Source organism: Eptatretus burgeri, chromosome 12 (assembly GCF_056783735.1).
Source record: "Eptatretus burgeri isolate ZD-2024b chromosome 12, Ebu_testis_v1, whole genome shotgun sequence".
NCBI classification, from domain to species: Eukaryota; Metazoa; Chordata; class Myxini; order Myxiniformes; family Myxinidae; genus Eptatretus; species Eptatretus burgeri.
In genome coordinates this window covers 96,517,810-96,530,331 of record NC_140972.1, presented here as the reverse complement: position 1 = coordinate 96,530,331, position 12,522 = coordinate 96,517,810, and the positions used below count along the sequence as shown (strand labels likewise).

Here is a 12,522-nt window from a genome sequence, read left to right as displayed (position 1 = left end):
CCCTTTCCCCCCATTACAAATAAATATATTTGTTAAATGTATCAGTTCGTTGCTGTGTTTCCTTCCATTGGCTTAGCGTGACGAGTGTTGGAGAATAAGCAAGGCCGTTGTGCCGCCGTAAGGGGACATTTGGACCGACGGATCTCGGTGATCATCCGCTTGGGTCGCACACGGTTCGAGCACGCTAGTGGCTCGTCGTCGAGGGTGTGAATACTCGGTAAACCCGCCACGTGGAGCTCTAGGTATTTTGAAGATTGGCAAATAACCCTGTACCACATGTTGTAATTATATATTGATGATTCACAGTCCGGGAAGGGACCCGTACTTGTCAGAGTTTTCCGAAAAGGTACGATCTAAATTCCGGGTGTTCGGTGGAGTCGACTCTGCAGCTCCATCTAGCGGTCGTGCTCGTCGCCGATACCCGGCCCACAACAATATTTGGGAGAGTTAGATGCGTGAGCGGATATCTTATAGAGAGTCTAAGTGTAAGGGAGTCTGTGTGTAATTAATGGGTATTGCTGCGGAACGCAGCGGAAGCCGAGCGCCGATGACCTGGTGATGACCCGGCAACCCCTCGGTAACAACTCGGTACTGCTCACTTGGCTCGGTCTCGGTGACTCGTGCTACCCTCTCGGCTTGGAAAGTCTGTCTGATCCACTCTCTGCGGCTATTTTTATAGAGCTGAGCGAAGGAGAAGCCAAAAATCGTTTCAAAACACCCTATAGGCATTTCCAAGCATCCCCATTGGCGCAACTCCGACAAGAAAGCCAGACTCCAGAGCTGAAAATGGCCCCAGCTGCTTCCATGTTCAGCCAAACAACGGAGCTCCGCGATTTATATGTGGCGCAAGTTTTCAGGAGCGCTCTCCAGTGATGAACGTGTGCTGGGCTCCATTCAAGCGTTTTATTTATTTATTATTATTTTTGTATACATTGTCAAGGCTCGTATGAGAGCTAACACACAATGCACAACAAGAGGGGTGGGAGAGGGAAGGACAAAACAGTGGGGAACAGAGACATTAGGAGATCTGTGGAAGGGAGAGGGATGGGGCGGGGAACATGGGGTATACAAGATGGACATCACAGGGACTTTCAGGAAGGAAAGCAGGGAATTTGATGGAGGTGGGTTTGGGGTGGCTTAACGGGGGTCGAAAAGATTGAGCATTTGGATGGGGGATGATAAGAGGTGGTGGTGAACAGCTGTTTTGAAAGCCTGGAGGGAAGAATGGGATTGAATAGAGTGTGGGAGTTTATTCCAAAGGCGGGAAAAAATGAAAGGATGAAAGAGTGAAGGTGAGCAGCGATTCGTGATTTTGGTAGTTCAACCAGAAGGGGGTTGCTGGCAGACCTTGTGCGCCCTGCAGAAATAATGGGGGGGGGGGGGGGGTGAGACTGGAGAGGAGATGGTAGAAGACAGAAAAACCACCGATCTGCCTGCGGTGAGAGAGTGAGAGACCCAAAGACTCAGCCTCATCGTGGGAGATACCAATGATCTAAAGTGCCTTGGTTTTCAGAGCATGAAGCCGAGAAAGGTGAGAGGCAGGAGCACCAACATAGAGAGGAGAGCAGTACTCTATCAGGCTGTGGACAAAAGCTTTGTATGTGGTCAGGAGCTCAGGTGGGCCGAGGAAGGACTTTGCACGACGGAGGATTCCCAGTTGGCAACTGGCTTTGGAGGCCAGCCTGGATATGTGGCTTTCCCAGGAAAGATCATGGCAAATAGTGAGATCCAGAAGCTTGAAAGAAAGGCCTTCTTCCAGAGGATTGTTGAGAAAGTGGATTGGGGGGGGGGGGGGTTCTAAATGGTCATTTCGGAGAGACAAAGTGGAGAGTGTGAGATTTGTCAGGATTGAAAGACATGTTCCACGTGTTCGACCAGTTTGGGATTCTATCCAGATCTGCAGAGAGTGAATTTAGCATCGTTATTTAGCGGACCGACAGGGCTATCCAGACGCCGTTGAATGAGTTGCAGCACATATTTTTGTTTTGAGTTACATGCCCAAGTGTTCTGAGTTGCAGGCACCTGCAATGTCCCCCCATTCCCTGTGCATTTCAAAAGGACTGTCGTGAGTGCTCAAAAATAAATAAATAAATAAATAAATAAGAACAATAAAGCGCTCAAAAATTTTTTTTCCACTTTCCTCACTCATATTATCATCAGCCACGAATCACTGGATACATCGCTTTTGTAAGTGCCATAGTTTTCATATTAGGAGCTTGGAGCGATTTCATGAATTATGAGATGCGATTTTTTTGCACGATATACTCTCACGGACTAATCAAAGTGTACAACAGAACAACAATTTTGGTTTCGAGGATCGGATCACGTGGACTAAATAAATATCGAAATCGGGAGTGAAATCTGAAAATGTTAAGAAATCGGCGATGTTTATTTTTTTTCTGGGTATGTGTGCCATTACCAAGCCAGCCGTTCCTTATCAACCGTTTTGTTGGAGTGCTTGCTTGGGTGCTTAAGCCAGTTGGTGAGCATTCTAAAAGCTGCTTGGTTGTTTGTTTCCAAGCCGTGGTGATATGCAGCAAAAGTATTCGCATCGTCACTGAATACATCGATAGTCTTGAACAAAGTTCAGGCCTCACCCGCCTGCGTTTGGCATCCGTGTCATGCAGTGCCTCAGGTGGTGGCTCGCCCACTGAAAATGTTGTGCAATTTAATTTACACGTTTCCCCTTTTTATGTGATCTGCTCTGATTATATGACTGGTTACTTCGGCATAGTTAGAGACATTAAAAAAAAAATTTCAACATTTCATTTTTTTTAAGTTTCTTCAACCATTTTGTTTGAGTGCTGAAGCCACTCAGTAAGCACTGCACAAGCTTCAATCTCTACAAGCTTCCATAGTGACATCACGGCTTGGTTCTCCATGGGGACATCTCCGGAGTTCGGAAGGCAAAATAAATTATATGATTACGAGTCAAAAAATGTTTTCAGTTGTAATGCAATGAATCGCCACACCACGGCAGGATATCCGAGAGGTACGCACGCTCGTTCCAAGCTGTCGAGCCTGAATTTAAACCCTGACCCAGCTATAAACTGTCATCCCGGTGTTTCACAGGGATGGTGAGTCATCAGTGTGTGTGTGCGCCGTCTCTTAGATAGATGTTAAATTGGGCGACCCATCTGCTGGAATTCTCCCCCACATTCTTTCCCCCTTCTCTCTCCCTGACCCCTTTCCACCTCTTTCCCTGACCTAGTCCCCCCCAACCCCACCCCCTCCCTCCCACCTATTTCTCCTTCACCCCCTCTCTTGACATTCCCATTAGTGAAGCGACGACTTGTATTTGCTGGTATTAAATAAACGAGTATGCCAAGGGTGTGAAGAGGTGTTGGGGGTCACCTGGTGAAAGGTGCGAGTTTTAACAGTACTTGACCCTCACCTGTGGTTTGTGCATCTCCACCAATTTCCACCTTTAGAATGTGCAACGATGCACCAAAGTTGGGCTGGAACACAGTAAAAAGGTCACATGATCACAAAAGGAGCCATACATTAATTACATTTGTTAAAATGGCAGAATACTTCACAAATCCGCTGCCTTTTCCATGTGTGCCCCATACACGACCCTCCACTCTCTGACCTCATCTACTTATCCTGCCCCCAACCTCCTAATTTATTTACGACTGCTGTCCCCCAAACTTTCAATTGTAATTTTCTCCATCTGACCATCACACACCACCGATATGTAATAAATAAATAAATACCCCTAAACCGAGCAAACCAGTGGGGTTCGAAGTTTGATATAATGTACAACACCTCGTGATTCGGAGCATTTGACAAACTTAACCGCAGTCCTTCCCAGCACTCAGATGATCATCTCGTGAGGGATAGAAAGGTGTTTCACTGTAGGGTGAGGTTCCTGATAAATCCAATGAGCATTGAACCGGCTGCACAGATTTCAAACGACACTTACTCGAATAACCATTTGATGCGAGCCAGGAAAGCGAAGCGGCACCATACAACCGTAGAAACGAGGAACGTGTCGTGCAGAGAATATAATAATTATTTAATTCAACACATTTCTTTGTTAGAATGAGTGATCCATTTGTGTTTGGCTACTTGTGTTAAAAAAAAAAGTGATAAAACAGGTGAATCATCTCAAAGCTCCTTTTGAGGCAAGTTAGTGGAATTGTGGATTACGCTCCCCTCACTCCCCCAAACCCCCCACCCCCTAATGCCACCACGACTCCCCCCCCCCCTTGCAAACCCCACATACAGCATGAAGCTCACCAAGAAGAGGTAGTCCAGAATCTGGTTACGTAGCTTCAGTGGGTAATTCACAAGCAGTCTTGAAGTGGCCTGCACGAAATACAGCGGACGAATGAATCGTTCAATCGCACGCTCGTCATCCTCATCACGAAACAGAAAAATCGATTTTATAGCAATTTACAGATTGTTAACAAAACATCAACTTTTACAATCAATGTCTCGTCAGCACCTCGTCCTCCTAAAAGGTGGATAAGCAGATATTTCATTAAAATGTTTTTGTTGTCTTGTGGAGCCAACGCACACTGCTAGTTTACTACAGGAATTTGCAAATATGTATTGACAGAACTCGGATCGACAGTAACCACAGAGTTCATAACATTTTAAAATAAACAACACTGATCAGAGACTTCGTTTCGACATGTTACACACTTGTCGAATGCGTGTATAAAAGTGGAATGCAAAAAACAGGTCCAAACAATTTACAAGTAAATGTGCACACACACAAACGCCAACAATCACCGATCACCATTACAATCACCCGCCGCAATCACCCACCACCTTCGCAAACACTGTCACCTACCATGCTTGGGGTTGGCTTAATGGTTAGGGTGGTGGGCTTGAGATCCTAGGATCAAATCCCACTCAGATGTTGAATTAATACCAGGTGGGGTTGACTCCGCCTGTTATCCTTCCGAGGTCGGCAAAATGAGTGCCAGCTTGCTGGTATTCTGTGTTGAAGTGGCAACCCATCCAGGATTGTGCCCAACAGCCAATGAGACTGGTTAGGCACCAACACTCTGCACAGAGTATGGTCCCAATGGATGGATGGATCATCTACCGCAATCACTACCACCTACCACAACAGCTTGGTCATCCTCCATCCTGACCTGTGATCATTGATCACGGAGAGGATCCTCATTTCGAAGTTAAAACCTGCCGGAGCACGACGTGACGGGATTCAGTGTGTCCATGAGCACTCGCTCCTGCGGTCCTTGGTGACACCTTCCTGGCTCTTTTAATTCTTATAAAAGTTACACCACCACTACTGCATTCAATTCACAACTACCACCATTAATTTTACAACCACTACCCAAACACACTTTCACAACTACCGACTACCTTCCCTCACAGTCATTTCACAACTACCACCATTAATTTTACAACTACCGACTACCCTCCCTCACAGTCATTTCACAACTACCACCATTAATTTTACAACTACCGACTACCCTCCCTCACAGTCATTTCACAACTACCACCATTAATTTTACAACCACTACCCAAATATACTTTCACAACTACCGACTACCCTCCCTCTCCTTGCCCAAATCACGCTCATCCTCTTGATGTAATGTTTATTTTACAACTACTGCACTGTAGTATTATTACTCCTCCTCCTCCACCAATTCAAAAACGTAGCCACGCCCACACATGATGCTGACCACGTGTCACGCAGAAATGAATCCCCTCCACCCTTTCCTGTTTCACAACTACAACTAACGTCTACAACTACCTCCACCACCACCTCCTCACCCCGCCGCCGCTCAAGCCACCGATGCCGTCGAAGCGCCCTGCAGGTACATCGTGCACCTGGTACCGGTAACAGCACGAACAGTGCACGAAAAGGGCGATGAGGACGACAACAGGATACCTGTACCGGGTCCCCATAGTTCAGTGGTATCGCGGGTTGGGAGGGGACGAGGGGACGAGGGGACGAGGGGACGAGGGGACGAGGGGACGAGGGAACGAGGGAACGAGGGAACGAGGGAACGAGGGAACGAGGGAACGAGGGAAGAGGAACGAGGGACGATGAGGGGAGGAATCTCTCCTTTTACAACAGATCAGCCTCAGGTGTGTGTGAAACGCTTCCGGCAACGTTCAAACGAAACTCCTCCTCCTCCTCCTCCTCCCTCTTCTTCTTCTTCTTTTACTGAACTCCGTGGGAAGGAGAGTATTTAATATTTTACCCGAAACGTGAGTTTACCTGTCTCTGACTCGCTTTTTAAAATTCGTTTTTACATCAAACGCCGCTGGTTTCATCCGTCCGTAATTGATTTTGGAATAATCGGAACTTTTCACTTCCGCGTAATGAAGATGATTTAGAGAAATAACTTTCAATCCGTCCACTGCAGAAATAAATAGTGTGTCAATACACCGCCAAAGTTCACTCACGGATTTCAGCCCGCGGGGCACGTCCGGCCCCCGGGGCACGTCCGGCCCCCGGGGCACGTCCAGCCCCCGGGGCACGTCCAGCCTCCACGAGTGAGTGCAAAGGCACGGGGCAGTGCACTGTGTACCTGAACTCCAACAGGAAACCAGGCTGCCTTCAGCCGTGACCATCGAGCCGATTGCTTGAATCTACAGGTGGGAAACTGCGACGGATGCGAATACATCCGAGGAAATTTATCATCGAAGGGTCACGTGTGGACATGTGCCAGACAGGTGTGACTCCCAGGTAACTTCAGCCATACTCAATGTGGATTACACTTGTCCACAGGTCATGGTTGTGGCTGTAAATATTTTACAAGGAATAAAAACATTTAAAACTAGAGTGGCACTCGGTGGAGCGCACACCTCCACCCCACGATGCCTGATCCACGAGAACACGTCGTCCCATGCCAGACAGGACTATTCTCGTTTTTTTTTGGCCCGATCTCTCGATGGTGAAGAATCACTGTAACATTAAATAATCCTCGTATCCAGATCCGGATCTGCATCTTCACGAAAATCGAAGCAATTCTTCCTCATCACACACCTAACGTGTCCACCAAGTTTCGTCCGAATCCGTCAACAACTTTTTTGAGATATCGTGCTATCTATCATTTTTGACCCAATGTCTCAATGGTGAATAATCACTTTTAATATTCCAGTAGTCGCATCCGGATCTGGATCTTCACAAAAAAATCTAATCAGTTCATCCTTGTCACACACCTAACCTGTCCACAAAATTTCATCCGGATTCGTCCACAACTTTTTGAGATATCCTGCAAAGAGACAAACAAACAAGAAAAACCCGTCGTGTCGAGCACGATACTTGTAAAATCCACCATCGTCTTCAAAGGTTGCCATGGATACATCATATTGTCCATTTCATTAAGATTAAAATTGAAAATCATAATCAAAGCTCAGGTCAATGGGATGAAAATTGATTATTTTTCAGATTGAAATTGATTTTAGAAATTTGATCTTAAGATGACCTTTGACCTCAAAATCAATATATATTTTTTCTCAGTCGAAACTTCCTCAACAACTTGGTAAAGTTTCGTGAAGATCGATTTGAAATTGTGACCTGTAGGTGATTGACAGTTAAACAAACAGACAGAATAACAAAATCAACAAACAAATATACTTTAAAAATCTTCGATTATGCAAGTAAGAGGCAGAGAGGGATGAAAACAACCTCCATCACCTTCGGAAGTGGAGGTAATAATATTAAAGGACACACACACACACACACACACACACACACACACACACACACACACACACACACACACACACACACACACACACACACACACACACACACACACACACGTCTTTTCCCTGAACTACCATGATTTAAAGAAACATGTTGGGATGGTTTCACATGATCATTTGTGACCATCCCTACCTTGTTTACATCCTTTTCGGAGGAAGATCCCGACATCCTTTTACATCATTACCTCCACCACCAAAGCTGAAGGAGGTGATGTCTTCGTCCCTCTCTGTCTGTTTGTTTGTGTGCACGATATCTCAAAAAGGTGTTTACGGATTCGGACGAAACTTGGTGGACACGTTGGGTGTGGGAAAAGGAAGAGTCGATTCGATTTTGGTGAAGATCCAGATCTGGATACGAGGATTATTTGATTTTTTTAAGTGATTCCTCACCATTGATAGGGCCAAAAACGATATATTTAAGAGCGGCAGATGGCACAAGGGAAAAACCACACAACCATTGCTTAATCACAAAATGGCGAATCTGCTCCCTCACCTGCACATCATGTGATTTATATGAGCCAATAGATGGGCTCGACAAAGAACACTTTGAAGCCATCCACCCAGGGCAGCACGTAAGCAATCAACAATGTTATCAAATGCACAACAATCGTTTTTGGCCCAATCTCTCAATGGTGAAGAATCACTTTCAGAATTAAATAATTGTCGTGCCAGATCCAGATTCGGATCTTCACCAAAATCGAATCAATTCTTCTTTGTCACACACCCAGCCTGTCCACCGAGTTTCATCCAGATCCGGATCCGGATCCGTGTACAACGTTTTGAGGCATCCTGAACACAGACAGACAGACAAACAAAAAGACAGAGAGGGGTGAAAACATGACCTCCTTCACCTTCAGTGGCGGGGATAACAATTGGGTCATAACTTGGGGAGAATGATGTCCCCGACAGCTCACGACTCCACCCACCTCCGTCCTTCTGCCAAACCCACCAGACTCCTCTCACAATCACGTCACAGGATGCACGTGTCTTTATAAATTGTATGTTTATATTGTACATTGTATATTTATATTGTACATTGTATATTTTATTGTACATTGTATATTTATATTGTACATTGTATATTATATTGTACATTGTATATTTTATTGTACATTGTATATTTATATTGTACATTGTATATTTTATTGTATATTGTATATTTATATTGTACATTGTATATTGTATATTTTATTGTATATTGTATATTTATATTGTACATTGTATATTTATATTATCCATTCTTTATTTATATTGCACATTGAATATTTCATTGCACATTGTATATTTTATTTTATATTGTCCATTGTATATTTATATTGTAGATTGTATATTTATATTGTAAATTGTATATTTTATTGTACATTGTATGTTTCTATTGGACATTCTTTATTTATATTGTACATTGAATATTTATATTGTACATTATATATTTTATTGTTCATTGGATACTTATATTGTCCACTCTACATTTATATTGTACATTGTATATTTTATTGTATATTTATATTGTCCATTGTATCTTTATATTGTACATTCTATATTTTATTGTATATTGCACATTGTATATTTATATTGTCCATTCTATATTTATATTGTACATTGTATATTTATATTTCACATTGAATATTTTATTGTACATTGTATATTTTATTGTATATTTATATTGTCCATTGTATATTTATATTGTACATTGTATATTTGATTGTATATTGCACATTGTATATTTATATTGTATATTTATATTGTACATTGTATATTTTATTGTACATTGTATATTTATATTGTATATTTTATTGTTCATTGTATATTTTATTGTTCATTGTATATTTTATTGTTCATTGTATATTTATATTGTTTATTGTATATTTTATTGTACATTGTATATATTTATTGTACATTGTATATTTATATTGTACATTGTATATTTATATTGTACATTGTATATTTTTATTGTAAATTGTATATTGATATTATAAATTGTATATTTACATTGTACATTGTATGTTTATATTGTACATCTTATATATTATTTCCGAGTTTGTGGTTTCGTGTTGCGCTATCTTCGACTTTGTTCTGCGCTCGAGTAACGTGATATTCTGCTTACATTATCTCAAAGACCATATGAGGTGCATGGTACAAAAAAAAGTAAATAAAATGGTTCTGAAACAGTGAAATCATATTCCACTTACTGCATTAAAGTAAAATTACTACTCATACTCTGCATAAGTTCCTTTCTCAAACACACCCACCCCAACATGTCATGCAGAGTGCAGGTTATGCTCGTTGTATATTTCTATTGTACATTGTATATTTACATTGTACATTGTATATTTTATTGTACATTGTATATTTATATTGTTCATTGTATATTTTATTGTTCATTGTATATTTTATTGTACATTAGTAGGGTGGATTTACTGGTTCTGGCTCACTTTTCCCCATGTAAATGAATGGGGGATTTTCAGCGATTCCCTTTTTTTTCCTGAAAAATAAACCCCCTTTTTATCCGTTTTTTTAATTTTTTTACAGCCATTTTTCCCTGCTGTGCAGGGGTTTGACTTTTTGTGAGGCAATGTTTTATGGCCGGATGCCCTTCCTGACGCCAACCCTGGTCGCCTCTTACGACACACAGGGATATGGTACACCTATTCTAACCAGGGTATACACTGGCCCAGTACACTGGCACTCATTTTGCCGACCTCGGAAGGATGACAGGCTGAGTCAACCCCCTGGTGTTAATTCAGCAGCCAACGGGGCTTGAACTCAGGACACTGGGATCCCAAGCCGCCACCCTAACCACTAAGCCAACACCAGGCTTAGCCAACACCAGGCTATCCCAAGGTATATTTATTTGTCTCCCCTTTTAAACTGGAGGTTGAACAGCTCACTCATTGAACCTATAAAGATTTGTTCATTCTCAAATTCCTTCAATAGTTTAATTTTCTTTGCACAATAATCCCCATCTAAAATATTGAAAAACAAAACATTTGAATCTTTATATTTTTTAAGATACCTCTTTTGTGCCATTACGAAATGATAAACTTCTCTTAATGCTCTTGTTTGTCCACCTCCTGAGCCACATATCATTTTGAGATTATAGTAAATTGTTTCAAATGTTTTCAGTTCATGCCGTGAAAATGAGGAAGTGTTTTTTGACACGGTCGTGCTGTGTGAATGAGGAAGTGGTTTTAGACTGTCATGCTGTGAAAAAACAGGAACTATTCTGTGAGACAAGGTCTCGTGTTTATATTTTATCTCAGAACACGAACTGAAAACATTTGAATCAAAACCATTTTAAGTATGTTTTGTAAATGATTCATACAATCGCCCAGTTATTTTCCAAGCTGTCATTTCCTGTGGCCGCACCCAATGCTTAGGTAATTTCCTCGTCGTTGCCTTATAAGTGATTCACCAGACAAAGTTTCTGCCAGACGGGATTTTCATTTTTACAACTGAGACATGAGCGATCTTTCTTCCGATGAAGACAACAGCTCACTACAGAGTTGGTAAGTTTGTGTATGGTTTTCTCTTTGAACGATGAAGCAATCGATTTTAAATTAAATCATGATAATTCTGATATATATATTTTTTCCCTGACAGGTCATTGGAAGAAGTGGAGTTTACATATCACGACGAGGTGCATGAAATGAATACTCTTATTGAAGAGATCAATGATTTTTGAAGAGAATTGAAAGACATTTATAATGAGTGGTACGAAGTCTTATCACGTCCTCTGATCTAGAAGGAATTAAACCAATGGTGAGACACGTGTGTGTGTGTGTGTGTGTGTGTGTGTGTGTGTGTGTGTGTGTGTGTCTCTCTGTCTGTCTTTCTACCTACCTCTCTCTGCTCTTATTGAAGAGGTCAATGATTTATAATGACTGGTCTCTGATCTCGAATGAATTAAACCAATGGTGAGACACGTGTGTGTGTATATATATGTGTGTCTATGTGTGTGTGTATGTGTGTGTGTATGTGTGTGTGTGTGTGTGTATGTGCGTGTGCGTGTGTGTGTGTGTGTGTATGTTGCTTTCCCTGTCTGTTTGTATCTCTCTCTGTCTGTCTCTTCATCTATACCCTTGACTTATTATTTTATTTTTTTTCAGCACTATCACACAACATCAGCTGTTGAAGCAATCTTGTACAACACATGATTTTCTGGAGGTAAATGTTTCTGAATTATTATTAATATCACTCTCTCTTTAGAATGTCGTCTTATGTTGGTTGCATCATTAGTTTGGACGCGGTTTTGTCAGTACACTGGAATTCATTTTATTGACCTTGAAAGGATGACAGGCTCCTGGTGTGTTAATTCAGTGGACAACGAGGCTTACTCATATTACCATGTAATTATCTTTATAAAACCTAATTATTATCCACTTTTTGTTTCAAAACAGAATATGGTGTCTGAGTTTCGAAATCACAAGACATCTGAAGAAGATTGCTGGGAAAGATTATACATTCTCGCAAATGAATATTTAATATTTTCAATATTAATAAATTATATTTGTTTTGTTTACAATTACTTGATTCTGAATTTCAAGAAGAGGATCAAGGGGGGTAGGTGCGCTCCCCCAATGACCCATCACCCCCTCATCCCATCCCTCCCCTCCCCATGTGTGTGTGTGGGGAAGGGTGGGGGTGGGATGAGGGAGGTGGTGGGTCAAAGGTGGGGGGCGCACAGGGGGATGAGGGGGTGGGGCTTGTGTGGGCGGGGCTTGTGTGGGCGGGGCTTCGGTGAGGCTTGTGTGGGTGGGGTGTGTGTGGGAGGGCTTGTGTGGGTGGGGTGTGTGTGGGTGGGGCTTGTGTGGGTGGGGCTTG

At 42.3% G+C, this 12,522-nt stretch overlaps 2 protein-coding genes across 3 annotated transcripts in view; one reads left to right on the top strand and one right to left on the bottom strand.

Annotated features, from left to right (window-relative positions):
• The window catches only part of GALC (galactosylceramidase), a 50,657-nt gene extending 44,534 nt beyond the window's left edge, over positions 1-6,123 (bottom strand). The window contains exons 1-3 of one of the 2 annotated variants that reach the window (XM_085849013.1): positions 5,755-6,123; positions 4,243-4,311; positions 3,395-3,458 (exon numbers count right to left, since the gene is read on the bottom strand). In XM_085849013.1, the coding sequence (XP_085705139.1) occupies positions 3,395-3,458; positions 4,243-4,311; positions 5,755-5,889 (268 nt within the window). In that variant the 5' untranslated portion in view covers positions 5,890-6,123. The remainder of the gene's footprint in view (positions 1-3,394; positions 3,459-4,242; positions 4,312-5,754) is intronic. The other variant, XM_085849012.1, reaches the window with a different exon arrangement.
• The window catches only part of LOC147016194 (uncharacterized), a 66,073-nt gene continuing 59,626 nt past the window's right edge, over positions 6,076-12,522 (top strand). The window contains exon 1 of the transcript XR_015050056.1: positions 6,076-6,585. The gene's annotated coding sequence lies outside the window, so the exon portion shown is untranslated. The remainder of the gene's footprint in view (positions 6,586-12,522) is intronic.